Source organism: Bos taurus, chromosome 19 (assembly GCF_002263795.3).
Source record: "Bos taurus isolate L1 Dominette 01449 registration number 42190680 breed Hereford chromosome 19, ARS-UCD2.0, whole genome shotgun sequence".
NCBI lineage: Eukaryota > Metazoa > Chordata > Mammalia > Artiodactyla > Bovidae > Bos > Bos taurus.
Genome location: NC_037346.1, coordinates 24,857,538 through 24,876,261, shown reverse-complemented (window position 1 = coordinate 24,876,261; position 18,724 = coordinate 24,857,538). Strand labels below are relative to the sequence as shown.

At 38.4% G+C, this 18,724-nt stretch overlaps 1 protein-coding gene across 2 annotated transcripts in view; it reads left to right on the top strand.

Moving 5' to 3' along the window:
- UBE2G1 (ubiquitin conjugating enzyme E2 G1) overlaps positions 1–18,724 on the top strand; it is an 87,592-nt gene that overhangs the window by 8,520 nt on the left and 60,348 nt on the right. Inside the window, exon 1 of one of the 2 annotated variants that reach the window (XM_010815936.3) lies at positions 14,511–14,660. The exons of the other annotated variant lie outside the window; for it this stretch is intronic. Within the exon in view, the coding sequence (XP_010814238.2) occupies positions 14,576–14,660 (85 nt within the window). The 5' untranslated portion in view covers positions 14,511–14,575. Of the gene's footprint in view, positions 1–14,510; positions 14,661–18,724 lie in introns of those variants that run through there. 2 annotated transcript variants of the gene reach the window in all.

Genomic DNA, 18,724 nt, shown 5'->3' with positions numbered 1-18,724 from the left:
TATTTTTCCATTGCCCTATACAACTGTATATCAAAATAAAAAGTTTAAAAAAGCCACTTGTAACCAGAGCATTTTTATCAGTCTTTTTTCATGTAAAGAAGTCCTTTTTATTAATAAACTTACTATCATACTTAGATAAGCCTACAGTGTGCCTGCAGTGCCACCTGTGACCTGGGAGACCTGGGGTTTGATCCCAGGGTTGGGAAGATTCTCCTGGAGAAGGGAAAGGCTACCCCCCGTGCCCCGCCCCCCCAGTATTCTGGCCTGCAGTCCATGGGGTCACAAAGAGTCCTGACAGGACTGAGAGACTTTCACATCATACTTAAAAATGTAGCAACATAGTTGCCATATTAACACTTTCAAGGAATAGGAAGCTGCAATTGAGATAAATCTATAGTTTGAGGTAGAAATTCCATCTTAATTTTAAATAATCTTTGTTTAAACTTCTTGTGCTATTGTTTGGAAAATGGGAGAAAGGATCACTATAAAAGCTCATTTATTGAGCACTACTGTTCAGTTGCTTTGAGAAACACAGAGAGAATGCAAAAGATAATTGACCTGGTATTCTTGCCTTGAGGTGCTACATTTAATAGGCGTTGATGGACATGTAAACAAAATTATAATGCTGTCAGTTCAGTTCAGTCCCTCAGTCGTGTCGGACTCTTTGCGACCCCATGGGCTGCAGCACTCCAGGCCTCTGTCCATCACCAACTCCCGGAGCATACCCAAACTCATGTCCATTGAGTTGGTGATGCCATCCAACCATCTCATCCTCTGTCGTCCCCTTCTCCTCCTGCCCTCAATCTTTCTCAGCATCAGGGTCTTTTCCAATGAGTCAGTTCTTCACATCAGGTGGCCAAAGTATTGGAGTTTCAGCTTCAACATCAGTCCTTCCAGTGAATACCCAGGACTGATTTCCTTTAGGATGGACTGGTTGGATCTCCTTGCAGTCCAAGGGACTCTCAAGAATCTTCTCCAACACCACAGTTCAAAGGCATCAATTCTTCTGTGCTCAGCTTTCTTTACAGTCCAACTCTCACATCCATACATGACTACTGGAAAAACCATAGCTTTGACTAGACGGACCTTTGTTGGCAAAGTAATGTCTCTGCTTTTTAATATGCTGTCTAGGTCAGTCATAACTTTCCTTCCAAGTAGTAAGCGTCTTTTAATTTCATGGCCGCAGTCACCATCTGCAGTGATTTTGGAGCCCAAGAAAATAAAAGTCTCACTGTTTCCATTGTTTGCCCATCTATTTGCCATGAAGTGATGGGACCAGATGCCATGATCTTCGTTTTCTGAATGTTGAGTTTTAATGCCAAGTTTTTCACTCTCCTCTTTCACTTTCATCAAGAGGCTCTTTAGTGCTTCACTTTCTGCCATAAGGGTGGTGTCATCTGCATGTCTGAGGTTATTGATATTTCTCCCGGCAATCTTGATTCCAGCTTGTGTTTCTTCCAGCCCAGCGTTTCTCACGTTGTACTCTGCATATAAGTTAAATAAGCAGGGTGACTATATACAGCCTTGGCGTACTTCTTTTCCTATTTGGAACCAGTCTGTTGTTCCATGTCCAGTTCTAACTGTTGCTTCTTGACCTGCATACAGATTTCTCAGGAGGCAGGTCAGGTGGTCTGGTATTCCTAGCTCTTTCCGAATTTTCCAGTTTGTTGTGATCCACACAGTCAAAGGCTTTGGCGTAGTCAATAAAGCAGAAATAGATGCTTTCCTGGAACTCTCTAGCTTTTTTGATGATCCAGCGGATGTTGGCAATTTGATCTCTGGCTCCTCTGCCTTTTCTAAATCCAGCTTGAACATCTGGAAGTTCACGGTTCACGTACCTTTGAAGCCTGGCTTGGAGAATTTTGAACATTACTTTGCTAGCATGTGCAGAAGGCAATGGCAACCCACTCCAGTACTCTTGCCTGGAAAATCCCATGGATGGAGGAGCCTGGTAGGCTGCAGTCTGGTAGGGTTGCTAAGAGTCGGACATGACTTGAGCGACTTCACTTTCACTTTTCACTTTCCTGCATTTGAGAAGGAAACGGCAACCCACTCCAGTGTTCTTGCCTGGTGAATCCCAAGGACTGCGGAGCCTGGTGGGCTGCCGTCTATAGGGTCGCACAGAGTCGGACACAACTGAAGCAACTTAGCAGCAGCAGCAGCAGTTGCTAGCTAGCATATGAGATGAGTGCAGTTGTGCAGTAGTTTGAACATTCTTTGGCATTGCCTTTCTTAGGGATTGGAATGAAAACTGACCTTTTCCAGTCCTGAGGCCACTGCTGAGTTTTCCAAATTTGCTGGCATATTGAGTACAACACTTTAACAGCATCATCTTTTAGGATTTGAAATAACTGGAATTCCATCACCTCCACTAGCTTTGTTCGTAGTGATGCTTCCTAAGGCCCACTTGACTTCACATTCCAAGATGTCTGGCTGTGGGTGAGTGATCACACCATCATGATTATCTGGATCGTGAGATCTTTTTTGTACAGTTCTTCTGTATATTCTTGCCACCTCTTTTTAATATCTTCTGCTTCTGTTGGGGCTATACCATTTCTGTCCTTTATTGAGCCCATCTTTGCATGAAATATTCCCTTGGTATCTCTAATTTTATTGAAGAGATCTCTAGCCTTTCCCATTTTATTATTTTCCTATATTTCTTTGCCCTGATCACTGAGGAGGGCTTTCTTATCTCTCTTTGCTATTCTTTGGAACTCTGCATTCAAATGGGTATATCTTTCCTTTTCTCCTTTGCTTTTTGCTTCTCTTCTTTTCACAGCTATTTGTAAGGCCTACTCAGACAGCCATTTTGCTTTTTTGCATTTATTTTTCTTGGGGATGGTCTTGCTCCCTGTCTCCTGTATAATGTCACGAACCTCCATCCATAGTTCATCAGGCACTCTGACTATCAGATCTAGTCCCTTAAGTCTATTTCTCACTTCCACTGTATAATCATAAGGGATTTGATTTAGGTCATTACCTGAATGGTCTAGTCGTTTTCCCTAATTTCTTCAATATAATGCTGTATAAGTACATAAACACAAGTGGAAGGAGGACAAAGACTGAGGAAGGAGTATTAATTGTGGGAGGGTACAGTGAAGTTGGAAAATCATAGGGAAAGAGCTATATTTTGGATATAGCAGAATCAAGATGTCAGTTCTTTAAGAGTTTAACTTAAATATTTAAAAAATTCTTGGCATTTATCAGTGTAGAAAAATTAGTAATTAGAACTATTTAGCATGACAGAAATTTAATGTTGTGAGACTTAAAAACAAATAGGGGTTTGGAAATGCCGGGCTAAATGAAGCACAAACTGGAATCAAGATTGCCGGGAGAAATATGAATAACTTCAGATACACAGATGACACCGCCCTTATGGCAGAAAGCGAAGAGGAACTAAAGAGCCTCTTGATGAAAGTGAAAGAGGAGAGTGAAAAAGTTGGCTTTAAAACTCAACATTCAGAAAACTAAGATCATGGCATCCGGTCCCATCATTTCATGGCAAACAGATGGGGAAACGGTGACAGACTTTTATTTTCTTGCGCTCCAAAATCACTAAGATGGTGACTGCAGCCATGAAATTAAAAGACGCTTACTCCTTGGAAGAAAAGCTATGACCAACCTAGATAGCATATTAAAAAGCAGAGACATTACTTTACAACAAAGGTCCGTCTAGTCAAAGCTATGGTTCTTCCAGTAGTCATGTATGGATGTGAAAGTTGGACTGTGAAGAAAGCTGAGTGGCAAAGAATTGATGGTCTTGAACTGTGGTATTGGAGAAGACTCTTTAGAGTCCCTTGGACTGCAAGGAGATCCAACCAGTCCATCCTAAAGGAAATCAGTCCTGGGTATTCACTGGAAGGACTGATGTTGAAGCTGAAACTCCAATACTTTGGCCACCTGATGCGAAGAACCGACTTATTAGAAAAGACCCTGATGCTGGGAAAGATTGAAGGTGGGAGGAGAAAGGGATGACAGAGGATGAGGTGGCTGAATGACATCACTGACTCAATGGACACGAGTTTGGATAAACTCTGGGAGTTGGTGATGGACAGGGAGGCCTGGTGTGCTGAAGTCCATGGGGTCGCAAAGAGCTGGATACGACTGAGTGACTGAATTGATAACTCTACTGAAGATTTCCAAGAAAATAGTCTGGACACAGCTTTTGAGGGATGGCAGTAATTTGTAATTTAAGAAATTTTGTATAGAACCTGTCTGCTTACTTCACGAGTATATAAAAGTGGAAGGAGGGCAGAAAGGAAACGAGTCATTCTTCATGATCTTAGGACTTCCCGTATGTGGTCAAATTCAGTTCTTATAGCAAATCTTTGGAGTAAACACCTTTCTGGGATAAGGAAATTGAGGTTCAGGGCTTCCCTGGTGGCTCAGCGGTAGAGATTCCACTTGCTATGCAGGAGACGCAGGTTTGATTCCTCCGTTGGGAAGATCCCCCGAAGGAGGGAATGGCAACCCCACTTCAGTATTGCCTGGAGAATTCCATGGACAGAGGAGCCTAGCAGGCTTCAGTCCATAGAGCCACAACTGACCAACTGAGCACAATTGAGGTTTTTATTATGTCTGGTATTCCCTGGAGCTAACCCCGATGGAGCTGGCTGGCAGAAATATATCTGCTAATGAAATTGAAACCCTTTCCTCATCAGTGGTTTCTTTAACATTTGGGGCTTCTTAGACGCCTTTGAGAATCTAGTAAGCATTAGACCTTCCTTTAGAAAAGGCACACACAGTTTTGGGTATAATTTTAGAGGGTTTTCTGATCTCGTGAATGAGACTTCTGCACATGTAATGCTGTCTCTTACATCATTCACTCAGCAAATTTGATGACAATTTTGTGTGTTATATAGGGATGCTCAAAATGAATAAATTATTCTTGTATTCCAGAAACTCATAGTCTATGGAAAATTCTGTCAGAGGGCTGCTTTAGCACACTGTGCCAGAGGGAGTCGGGATGTTTGCTTCTGCCTGGACGTCTTCGGAGAAGTTGGTGGCATTTGTGCTTGACTTGAAAAGGATGTGTAAAATTTGATCATGCAAACTTAAGAAAGGATTTAAGGCTGAGAGAGAAGCACAAGCCAGACATAAGACTTGCGCTGAAAATAAGTCACTGTGGTTGGAGTATATGATGAACCGAACTAGTGGGAAGACAGTATTTGGAAAGGTTGGTTTCATTTGTGGAAGACCATAAAGATACTGAAGCATAGACTTTTACCAAGGAGGGGAGAAGTGATGTGATCCAAGTGTGTTGGACAAATGCTTCTCCTTATCTGTGGTGAAAGACCAGGTTTAATAAAATTTCCAATTCATTATATAATGATTCTTTAAAAAACAATAAACAAATTATTAGAAAGATGAAATAAAGATAGATTCTAGTCAGTACTTTATAATATTAGGTTCATCAGATAAAATGACTGTCATATTGTTCTCTGAGTGTCTTAATGCTTGCTGTGGCTGACGGTCACGGACCAGTAATTTTGGTACATTGGCACCAGTTAATGGACCACGCTTTAGCACTGCTTTGGGCAGAGTAGAGAGAGATACTAGACTACAGTCTCTCCACAAGGACAATGATTTTTATTTTTATTAACTGACTTATCACAGATGCCTGGAAGAGTGAAACAGCAAGCAACCAATAAGTATTTATTGGATGGATTAAAGTTACTGTACTAGATCCACCTCCACCCTCCCCCCACCTGTCTCCCCGCCCCATTACTTTAGCACATGTGAACTGAACCTTTTAAGGTAGAAAGTGAGACAGTTAGAAACGTCCATAAAGTAAACATTTAGTTCCTTCTATATGCCAGGCCCTGAGGATCCAAAGATTCATGATACAATTCCTGGCTTCCCTGTCTAGTGGAGAGTGTCGAGTTTTATAAACAAATACTGGTTGATCATTAGAATATATATACTTCATCACATTTGTATAGACATTCTTACCTTTCTTACATCCCCGCCTTCACTTGTTTAAAGTATAGCTTTGACCAAATGGGGCTTCCCTGGTGACTCAGGGGTAAAGGATCTGCCTGAAAGGCAGGAGACCTGGGTTCGAACCCTGGGTCAGAAAGATCCCCTGGAGGAGGGCATGGCAACGCACTCCAGTATTCTTGCCTGGGAGATCCCACGGACAGAGGAGCCTCGTGGGCTACAGTCCGTGCAGTTGCAAAGAGCTGGACAGGACTTAAGTGACTGAACAACAACGACGACAGATGTTTTAAAATATAACTTTTCTAATTAATAAAATGAACCTATTTATTATAGACTTGGAAAAGATAAAACGTGATACAAACATCAATCATCCCTTTGCAGCCTCTTAACATTTGATTCTTTTCATTGCATTTTGCTTTTTTTTTGTAAATTGAAATTCTGAAAGAAGAACCTTCAATATTAAGGATTGTAGTGAAAATCACGCTCTTCAAAGTAGAGTTTGTTAAAGTTCCTTTTACATACTGATTCTCTTTAAGAAATCTTCAAGATCAAGGAGTTCTTTTTTTCCAAATTTATTTAGCAAGTAAATGACAGAAATTTTAAACTCAGATTTTAAATTCAGGTCATCTTATTACCAGGACTACTGGTTTTTATACAATAGCATGTTTAAACTTTGAAAACTTTGTGACTTTTGGAAGGAGAACTAATATTGCTCGTGGCCTCACCTGATATTTTGAGATTGTCTTTCTCAACTTCTATGCTGTAGAATTCTAAGACTAAAATATCTACTTCATGGCTTATGTCAGGAGGGTTGTTACTCTGAGACTTTTCTTAATACTCTTTTACTTATTACGATAATATTTATTTTTCATGTTTAGCAGTGCGTAGGATGGTTTATATTGTCATCACTAGCCGTCTAGGACTTTGGGCTGTGCTCACTTCTGTATTCAAACTGCTGTGAACATCTGTGGTGTGGTAATTCCCCAGGGAAATACTGTATTTTTTTTTTTTTTTCCCCCCAGTGTCTCTTCTGGTTGTTTTTACATCTCTCCCTTAGGATTATACCTTTGCTGCAGTTTCTGCCCTTAGCATTTGCTTGGTGGAAAAAGAACAAAACCGTCGTTATCCAGTTTGGTTTATATTTAACTCTTGTGGGTGCAGCTGTGGCACGGGTGAGGATGCTGTGCTTCCTGCTGCCCTCTTCAGGGTCTAAGGCATTCGGTGTGGCTCTTGGGGGAAGCAGTGCCATTGTGATAGGCCTTCCCCACCCCCCCGCCCCCCGCAATAAATGTAATTTTAGAAGAGTTTTAGATTTACAGAAAAATTCTAAAGATAGAGTTCCTATATACCCTGTACTCAGATTTCCCTATTATTAACATGTTACATTAGTGTGGTTCATTTGTCACAATTAATGAACCAGTGTTGATAGATTATTATTAACTAAACTCCATACTTCATTCAAATTTCCATAGTTATTTTGGGCTGTGCCATATGGCATGTGGGAATCTTAGTTCCCTGACCAGGGATCGAACCCATGTCCCTGGTAGTGGAAGCATGGAGTCTTACCCGCTGGACCACCAGGGAAGCCTCAGATTTCCATAGTTTTTACCTGATATATATTTTCCTGTTCCTCTTTCCTACCCTAGATAACCGCATTGCATTCAGTTGTCCTAAGTCTTGTCTGTTCTTGGAGAGTTTCTCAGTTTCCTTGTTTTTTGTGTCTTTTACAATTTTGGGGAATACCAGTCAGGTATTTTGTAGGATGTTCCTCAAATTGGAGTTGTCTAAAGTTTTTTTCTTGACTAGACTGGTGTTTTCAAAAAGAATACCACAGAGGTGAAGTGCCCTTCTCATCACGTGCCAGTTGATAACCACACAACAGCACTGGTGATGTGAACCTTGATCCTTTGTTTAAGGCTGTGTTGACCAGGTTTTTCCACTGCAGAGTTACTGTTTTTCTCTTTTTCCTATCTTATCTTTGCTACTCACTTATAAATTTCATTCCCCACTCATGTGGGAAGGAAGGACTAGGCCTCACTTCCTGAAGGGGCCCCTATCTACTTATATTATTTGGAATTCATTTGTAAGGAAGATCTGTCACTTCTCCCATTTATTTGTTAATTCAATCGTTTATTCAGCATAGGTTTATATATTTTATAATTAGGGGTTAAAATATGTGTTAGGCGGGGTTCTGCAGGGAAGCGGAACCAGGAGGAGGATATACAGATATATCTGTGTCATGTGATTGTAGGAGCTGGCTAGTCCAAATTCTGCAGGACTGCTTGGAAGCCTGGAGATAAGTCTGTGTGGTAGTGCACGTCCTAAGGCAGAGTGCTGGCAGAATTTCTCTGGGGGGAGGTCAGTCTTTTTAAGAATTATGGCCTTCAGCTGAGTGGATGAGGCCCACTCACATTATGGAGGGTAATCTGCTTCACTGAAAGTCTGCTGATTTAAATTGTAATCTCAAAAAAAAAAATAAATAAAATAAATTGTAATCTCATTTAAAGAAATAAACACCTTCACAGAAACATCTGGAGTAAGTTTGACCACATAATCTGAGTACCAGAATACTAGAGTGGATAGCCTTTCCCTTCTCCAGGGGATCTTCCCAACCCAGGGATCGAACCTGGTTTTCCTGCATTGCAGGCGGATTCTTTACCAACTGAGCTATCAGGAAAAACAGTTACTCTGTAGTGGAGAAACCTGACCAACACAGCCTTAAATAGTAATCTCGTTTAAAAAAATAAACACCTTCACAGAAACAATCTGGAGTAAGTTTGACCACCTAATCTGAGTACCATGGCCCAGGAATGTTGACATAAGTTAGTCATCATACATTTATTTTATTCCTTATATCATTAATGTTGTCTCTAAATTGTTGCAGCTTTGGTCATTGGAAATTCTTCCAGGCTCGCTTCTGTGTTCCTTTGACATGCACTCAGCCTTTTAGTTTTTAAGCACTTCTTGTTTTCTGATGACTCTAGGATGTGTCAGGCCTATCTTATATTTTCTCTGCCCCAGCCTTCAAGTCAGCTGTTTCTCCATGAATAATATCTAGAAACCAAGATCTGAGCATTGAAAGTGCTCATAGCTACTGGACTTCATTACTGTGTAGGTCAGAAACACACACACACAGATAACTAACTTAGGTACATACACATCTATCCTGTCTCTGTATGTCCATCTGTGTATGTATTAAGTTACCCCTAGGTTCATACTGATGTTTCTGATTTTTAGTGATTGTGAATAAAGCTGCTGTGAACATTAATATACAGTTCAACTACCTTGAATAAATACCTAGGGTACAATTGCTAATTGTATGGTAAGACTGTTTAATTTGATAAAAAACTGCTAAATTGTCTTCCACAGTGACCATATCACACATTTTGGTTTAAACATGATACTATCCTAATGTGTTGTTCTGCCTCTTGATTTTTCACTTAATCTTTATTGGTACATAGAAACTTGTTCTTTTCAAATACAGTATGCCATTCTATGGCTAAAACAAAATTCAGTTTTTATTAAAATACTTATTTAAATTATAAAAATATTGCATATTCATGACAAAAATATAAGTTCTACCAGAGAGAATAAAATGAAAAGTCAGTCTCCCATCCATTCACCTCCCTCCTTTTCCTCCTCCAAAGGGAATTTCTAGTTCATGCTTCTGGTTACCACGATAGTTTATATGATTCATGACTAACTTCTCACTATGAAAGATGAAGACTTCCCTGGTGGTCCAGTGGTTAAGACTCTGCACTTCCAATGCAGGGGGCTCTGGTTTAATTCTTGGTAGAGGAACTAAGATCCCACGTGTGCTGGCCTGGCCCCAAAATAAATAAATAATTGAGCCCCCCTCCCCCAAGATCCTTGAATAAATAATCCATTAAAAAGAAAGATGTAGACTTTAAACTCTAATTCCCTTTCCTGATTTTTGTTTTATATATGTAGCTCTTCTAATGGTTGGCTTTATTAATGATTTATCTACCTTACATAAGGGCTTCCCCTGTGGCTCAGCTGGCAAAGAATCCACCTGCAATGCGGGAGACCTGGGTTCGATCCCTGGGTTGGGAAAATCCCCTGGAGAAGGGAAAGGCTACCCACTCCAGTATTCTGGCCTGGAGAATTCCATGGACTCTATAGTCCATGGGGTCGAAAAGAGCTGGACACGACTGAGCGACTTTCATTTTCTCTTTCCATAAGAGCTCTTGCTATGAAAGGTAAAGAAATTAGTTCACTTACTGTTTAGTGGTTTCTGTCCCCCCCATGCAGCTTTTAATTGTTTTTATATTGTCAAGTTTTATAGCATTTATATTCTTTTTTTTATAACTGAAATAATGTTTTATGTAGTCTTGAAGAAGAACCAGAAAACAGCGTTTATGTAATTTGTCGGGGTATTCATTATAATACCAAATATGGTTTGTACCTAACTAGCTGCTGTAGTTCCAGTCACTGAAACTTTGTTAATGGAGAATCTTTAAGTATCAAAGTCTTACTTCCTTCACTTTCACTTAGTTATTCTGGCTCATATGCAACTATTGTTTTCTCATAACCCACGTTGTCCTATTCCAGTATTTCTTAAATTTATAGTGTATGGGAGGTGAATTTTGAGTCCTTGCATATTGAAAAGTGCCTTTATTTTGTTCTCACATTTGATAGGTTTTCTGGGAATTGAATTCTTGAGTTGAAAATTTTTTCCCCATGGAACTTTGATGACATTTCATTGTATCCAGAATTCCTTATGAGAAGACAGTGAAAAAGAATGGCTCATGTCAAAGTATTGTTCCTGTGTAGATAAATTTTTGAAGTTCTAAAGGATATTCTTCATACTTGGAGTTCTAAAATTTTACCCATATGTGTCTCTTAAGTGTAAATGTTTTCCATTCATTGTTTTAGGCTCTCAATGGGCTCTTTTAGGCTGAAGGCTTAGGTCTGTATTTAGTTCAGAAATTCCCCTGCGTTGTGTTTCGAGCTTCTTTGCTCCAAACACGCTACTCAGGTGTTTGATCACTTTGTCTCCTTATTACCATTATCCATTTTCTGTTTTTTGTTATTATATCATGGAGATATCCTGCACTTTTTTTTTCCACATTAGTGACTTAGTCTTCAACCATGCCTGTTTTGTTTAGACTGGCCATTTTAATTTTCATTTGGCAATTGTATTTTTAATTTACAAGAGGTTAGTCTCTGCTCCACCTTCGCAGTGAAAGTCTATTTTTTATGACAGATTTATTGAGGCTTAATTTGAATACCATAAAATCTATTCATTTTAAGTGTACAATCAGTATGTTTAGAGTTGTGCAACCATCATCACAGTGTAATTTTAGAGCGTTTCTATCGCCTCAGCAAGAAACCTTATGCCCATTTGGAGACACTCCCCTTTGCCAGCCCCACACCCAGGCGACTACTAATCTACTTTCAGTCCCCCTAAACCTGCCTTTTCTAGGCATTTCATGTAAATGAGATAATAAGATGTGGGTTCTTTGTTACGGCTTTTTTCACTTGGCATGATATTTTTAAGACTGATCTGTGTTGTAGCATATGTTTCAGCATCATTCCTATTGAATTACCTTGGATCTTTTGTTGAAAATCTGTTGACCAACCTGTCATAGGTCTTTGGAGACTATGTATTCAGTTGTTGTTTAGTCTCTTAAGTTGCGTCTGACTCTTGTGGCCCCATGGAGTATAGCCCTCCAGGCCGCTCTGTCCGTGGGATTTCCCAGGCGAGAATATTAGAGTGGGTTGCCATTTCCTCCCCATTGATACATATGTCTGTCCTTATGCTAGTATCACAGTTTGATTATTGCTGTGTAGTAAGCCCTAAAATCATGTAAGTCTTCTAACTTTGTTTTCCTTTTAAAAATTATTTAGGCTTTTAAAGGTCTTTTCAAGTCAGTTTGACACAATTTCTACAGAAAAACTTACTATGATTTTGAGTGGAATTACAGTTAACATATAGATTAATTTGAGGAGAATTGACATTTTAACAATATGGAGTCTTCCATGAACTTAGTATATTTCTCCATTTATTTAGAGTCTTTTAAATTTTTAGCATATTTGTCGTTTTTGCTGTATAGATTTTGTAGCTTTGTTAAGTGTACCCCTAAGTATTTCCTGTAGGAATACAACTGATATTTTTTCTTTTTCTTTTTTTAAAATTTTTATTGAAATGTAGTTGATTTAAAATGTAGTTTCAGGTGTACAGCAAAGTGAATCAGTTGCACATACAACCACTCTCTTTTAGACTCTCTTCCCATACAGGCCATCACAGAGGACTGAGTTGAGTGCCCTGTGCTGTATACCGTAGCTCCTTATTGGTTGTCTGCTTTGTGCGCAGCAGTGTTCACACGTTGATCCCAATCTCCTAGTTTATCCACACCCCCCGCCTGTAACTATAAGTTTGTTTTCTACACGTGTGACTATTTGTTTTGTAAATAAGTTTATTTGTACCATTTTTTTAAAAAAGATTCCACATATAAGTGATCTCATATGATATTTGTCTCTGTCTTACTTCACTTAGAGTGACAATCTCTAGGTCCATCATGTTCTGGCAAATGGCAGCATTTCATTTTTTTTTTTATGGCTGAGTAATATTCCATCACACATATGTATTTTTGTATTTTGACCTTGAACTGTGCAGCCTTGCTGAATTACTAGATCTAGTAGCCTTTTTATATTTTCCTTAAGAGTTTTTAAATACACAGCTGTAATCTCCGCATAAACACCATTTTACTTCTTCAATCTTTATACTTTTAAAATACTTTTTTTTCTTATGCTGGCCATGATTTGCAGTACAGTGTTGCATAGAAGCAATACAGTGGTTTCTCTTTGATTCATGGTTGTAAATCTGGATCACTGTTGCGGTACTCTGTTCTTGAGTTCTTAGCTCCAGGGCTGCTGTTAGGTCAGTTCTACATTTCCATGGTTGTCATACTGGAAGTTCTTTCTCTAACTCAAACTCTTTTAGCCATTTCAATAATTTTGTAAGCACCGAAGTTCTCATTAAGGTCCTTCTCCTTAAAGCACAAAATATATTTTCTGTTTTCTGCACCCTAAACCTTGACTGATAATGTTTCTATTTACCATATGGCTTGTTCTTAGGGTCCTTGGAGACTATTTCCTTATGGGCCAGGTAATAATTAACACTGGAGTAAAAAGATGGAATGGTCTGGTCAGTCTTCTTAATGGTTCCTTCATGGTCTAATTCCACTTATGAACGAGCTGTATAGAAACTTTTTCTCTATAGAGATTGGGAAGGCAGTGTTATCTCAAAGATGATATGGTTATATTCTCTAAAGAGTGTTTTAAATAACTAACAGTGGCCCTGCCATTTAATTATAAGTTGCTTCTTTCAGTCCCTGGGTGTAAATTTTTATAAATAGTTTAATTTGGGGGAGTACAGCAGAAAGTACTCCTCAAAACCAGGCATTCTGTGAATGCTTTGTTACTTGTTTTGAAATGTTCAAGGTGGTTTCTTGACAGGGTTGTTAGCTAGTTAGCTAAGCCATACTATAAGGGATAGGAATTTGCTCATTTGTGTATAAGAAAGGATTTTGAAAAACTTCTAGGCCTAATTTACTTTTTATCAGAGGTAGTCTTGTTCTTCAGGTAAGTATTTGAATGCTGACTTTAAATATTAGTGGGCTTGGGAGACACTGAAAAAATTTTTCTTGAACGAAGTTCATTTGTTTAGCGTGAAAGATAGTTAAATTTGTAATTGCCATCATATACAGGTTCATATAGCAGGAGTTGGGAAGAGCATTGCTGAGGAAGTACTATCCAAGCTAAGACTAAAGGATGGTTATAGGAACTAGCCAGATGTTTGGAAAGGCCAGGACAATTGAGTCAACAAAAAGAGATCCAGAATGGCTAGGCGTGGTGCTGCCATGCGTCACTGAAGCCTGTTAAGCCATTCTAAGTATCCACTGGAGTATCTTCTCTTTAGTAATAGGAGCTCATTAAGGCTCCCTAGAAGATGTGTGTGTTCTACTGTAGGTGTTTTTGCTCTGTTGGTCACACAGAGTATACATATCTGTGCTGTTTCTACTTGGTTAGTGAGTATAGTCTGAAATTTGCTGCTACCATATTCAGTTACGATAAACAAGATTAAATTACAGTTTTTGAGGATTGACTAAAGTCTCTGCAGTCTCTTTCTCTCTCTTTATTTTTATTTAAAAAACCAAAAAACCCACTCCCTGTTTATAGAGGGAGTGTTTAGAGTGTTTTTTGAAAATTTTTACTTATTAATTTTACTTAACTCCATCACCCTCCCTCTCAGCATTGGATGGGAGGAGTCTTAACCACTGGACTGCCAGGGAAGTGCAGGGGGTTCTTAAATGGATAGCGTAGTCTGGAATCCTCTGAAATTTTATATTCATAATTGTACATTTAGTGGAGGGAGAGGAAGATCTGTCTCTTAATTTAGATTCTGAGGTTTGAAACCACTTGCCTGCTGATCTCCCTTTGTCCTCTCCTCCTGCAACGAATTAAATATCAGTGTTATGGATACCCTTAGATTGTCCTCAGACTGCTGCCTCAGACACCTACCCTGCTGCACACCTACTTTCCGCAGAGGTGTTTTTCTTTACTGAACTGGGCTGGGGAGAGATCGCTCCTGTCGCCACCTGTGGAGATAATGCTGTCAGCAGCAACCCTGTGGAATTCATTGAGAGTTGTGAAGATGTTCTATAACACTGTCCTTTTTAAGGGAACCTGTAGGAGTAAGTGCATTTTTTTTGTTAGCAGTGCAGATAATTCTATTTAATCAGAAAAATAATTTTTCAGCCTTAGTGGTAATTAGTTGTGTGACCATCTGATTATATTTCTTTTTTCATATCAGTTGCTAGAAATCTTGAATTAATTGAACTAGTCATTCATCAGAAATTAAGCACCTATTAGCTTGGAGCCAAAATTGTAGGCTATTAACCCTGTGAATGTAGAGGACTGTGATACGTATTTTTAATGCATTTTTTATATTACTCTTATTTCTGATTTCACTTAATGTTCCTATGTTTCCCTTTTTCTCATCTATTTCTCATTTATGTGTTCTATGTTTCTTTGTAAAGCACTTTATTCTTGAGGGCAAGACAGAATATTAAGAACAAACCCTAAACATTCTGATTTAGCAGCTTCCCTTTGGAAAAATGTTTTTTCTGTCCTATTTGTTTCTCTATATAACAAACATACATTTTATTTGGGGGTGTTCCTATCTTTTCCCCATCTTTGCTTAGTAAAATAAACTCATCCTTTAAGGTAAAGGACCAGTTCAGATGTTTTTGTTTTTTAGAAATCCCTGTCCCTTGCCATAATAAGTTGCACTGGGTTGTTGGCATTGAGCATATGTCTCAAGTAGGGTCTGAGTATTTTTAGTGAACTTTTACCTTCTGTACTTAGTATTTTCTTTGTCCTTAAAGCACTTATCATTTTGTACTTGATGATTATTAGGTACACGTTTGCTTTTGCCTCCATGTATGATTATTAAATGTCAGTCTGCTATTAGTATCCTATTTCTTAATCCCTATTCCTGTCCTTCTCTCCTCAGTCACGTATAATTTTTTGTAGTGATTCTGTTAAGCTGCCGACAACCATGGTAACCATATGGAAGACTGGATGCTTATATAGTTGAACAGTTATAATTGTAGTGATGTTTGATTGATTCACAAGAACCATGATGGACAGTCTACTAGTTTGCATCAGGGTTCTTAATTGATCCAACTCCAAAAAATAATCACTTGAATGAAGACATCAATATATTAAGTTCGTAGGAATCAAAGGAATTGAATAACCATTAGGTTCATTGATAAAATCAGGACTTAGAAAGTTTTCTATAGTTGGGCGGAAAATTTGCTAAAATAATAATTGTATTTGTCTTTAAAAAAAAGAAAAAAGCTTTTTCAGGGTGAAGTTAGGGAGACTTAGCTTAGCGATAAGTAGCTTGAAAGAAAAAGACTTCTATTGATCACTTTTTGTGTTAGTCAATAAATTAGGTTGTGCTGTGGTTAAAAAACTCACACAGACTTGAAAATCGCAGTGGCTTCAAACACAAATGTTTATTCCTTATTGGCTCAGGTTGCCAGAGGTCTCTGCTTGTTGAGATTACTCAGTAGTAGTGTAGCTACCATCTCAAACATTGCCAGAGAGGTGGTGTTTTTCTGGAGGTTTTGTTCAATTAGCAGTTAAATGCTCTGGCCAGAAGTGAATGGAGGCACTTCAGTTAGAAGTCATTGACCAACCAATTCTAGACACACGGGTCCTCTCAACCACAAGGGGGCCAAGAAAGGTATGTTAATTGTGTGCCTGCATGGGAAGAGAACCAGAAGTATTTGACAATAGCGTTAATGACTACTGCATTATATTACCAGCACATAACAGTACTTTGCTTGACATATAGTATACCTTGAATGGATGGCATTGTTCAAGTAGCTGCTAAGTTTAAATCTTTGGTAGGGATGTTAAGGAATTGCTAGAAGGTTAAACTCAATTTTAGAAGAGCTAAGTAGTCCTTTTCTCAAATTTCTACAGTTGTATTTCTTCCTCTTTAGTATCTTTTTCTCAGGCATCTTTCTTCATTTTCTCTGTATCTCCTTTCTAAATTCTTATTTAAAGTATGAGTTAAGATGAAACCACAGTATCTTACCTACTTTGAAGGACCATGAAAACTGAGTTTGTTGGCTGTCTACTCCATATACTTAGGATTATTTCAGTTGAGGTCTGGGTGTAATGTTCATACTGTTGACTTGCATTAATATTTGATGTTCATTGGATTAGTGTAAAGAATAATTTACACCTAAAGACTTTTCAGTAGGTAGAAAATACACCTAAGATGAGAACTAAAATTGGTCTTCACAGTTATGGCAGTAAAAGCTACTTGTATTTTATATTCATTTTTATAAAGAGAATAAAGTGGTAAGTTATAAAGAAGTTCTGAATACTGTATTATTGAAACCTCAGTAGCAGATATGAGCATCCTATTAGTAATCATAATGTGAAAATAGTTTGAAAAGTGCAGTCTTGAATTATTCAGTACTTCTATTTCAAATTATGGGAAATATCTATTTTATGATTTTGAATAGAGCCATAGGTTGTTTACTTAAATAAGGATGGCTGTGTTCTTCCTCCCTCTTCTCAATTAGAGGCTGTGGAATTTGTTCTATTTTTACTTGTGGATCTGCGTACTGAAGCTGTCTCTGATTTCATGCTCTGAAGATCAACAAGAGATCTTCTCTTGTAAGATGAGAATTGTGTAATAGGTGACTATTAGACGAGTAAACAAGTCTTAGTAAGTCAGTAAACATTTATTGAAGTTTTTTTCGGTAAAAGCAATTCTGTACTGTATGTCTCTTGGTACTGTGAATAAAGATAACTGAATAATAAATTCAATGGCTAGCTTTATGCCTGATAAGTAATTTCTAGAAGTAATTTTTTATAGTATTATTGAAGCTTTATTTTCTTTTTTTAACTTTCTTTATGTTTAGTTTTTAAACTTTTTTAAAGTGATCAATGAAAGTAATACATATGAAATATTTACACTGTTGGAAATAAGCCAGTGCTACTGCTATTGCTAAGTCACTTCAGTCGTGTCCGACTCTGTGCGACCCCAGAGACGGCAGCCCACCAGGCTCCTGTCCCTGGGATTCTCCAGGTAAGAAGCAACCCACTCCAGTACTCTTGCCTGGAAAATCCCATGGACGGAGGAGCCTGGTAGGCTGCAGTCCATGGGGTCACTAGGAGTCGGAGACAACTGAGTGACTTCACTTTCACTTTTCACTTTCATGCATTGGAGAAGGAAATGGCAACCCACTCCAGTGTTATTGAATTTGAAAGAAGTCTTGCAAATCAAATTTAATCTTCATTTTCATTATAAACTGAAAGTGAAGTGGTACTGTTAAAATTCAAATTGGGCAACATTTATATGTTTTCAAGACATTGAATCTGCTTGGGGCTTGGTTTGAAAAGATCTGGGGGGAGCATGCTGCACAGCTTGTGGGATCCTTAGTTTCCCCACCAGGGATCCAACTCGGGCCCTGGCAGTGAAAGCTGTTTGGTTATTGATTGGGCTTCTTGTTTGGAGATTATTTGAAGTACAGACTGTGTTGTTGTGTGCTCAGTGTTAATAGCAATAACTAGGTACTCTTTGACTACTGTTTATTCCTCGTTAACATGCTTTACTATCAAGGATAACCTTGGCTCTGCCTTCAGTAAATGAAGGACGTAGTACTGTTTTAGAAACCAGCAGGAGCACCGGCATGTTTGTTTGCCTCAGTTTTTTCTTTTGGCTGATAGTCATTGCTATTTTTTTCCAGAGACATCCCTAGAGCTTTAGTCTCTAGAGTTTATATCTGTTGAAATGAAAGAAATTTACCAGTAATATGTGCTTTTTCCCCTTCTTGAAAAAAAGTTTGAAGAAGAGTATAGTGAAATCTTACTCTCTTATATAGGAAAAGAGGACTTGGCCTTGTTTTAAAGTTTTATCACTTTTAAGTGGTTGAATCATGTGAAAGCTATCTCACATAGCACGTTCAACTCAAAGTGCTGACATATCAAATTTAATGTCTAAATTTAATTCTATAGTCATTTAGCAAATATTTGAGTGCTTGCTTTTGTAAGCATTATAGTACTTTAAAGAACAGAACATAAAAATCTTGCTGGCACAGAGTTTAACATTTAGTATGGTAAGACAGGTAATCAACTGGATAATTAAGTTAAAATGTGGTGTGTTAAATAGTAAGTACCCTGAAGAGGAAATAAAGTGGGGAAAGAAGATGGAAAGTTGAGGGTGGAGCAC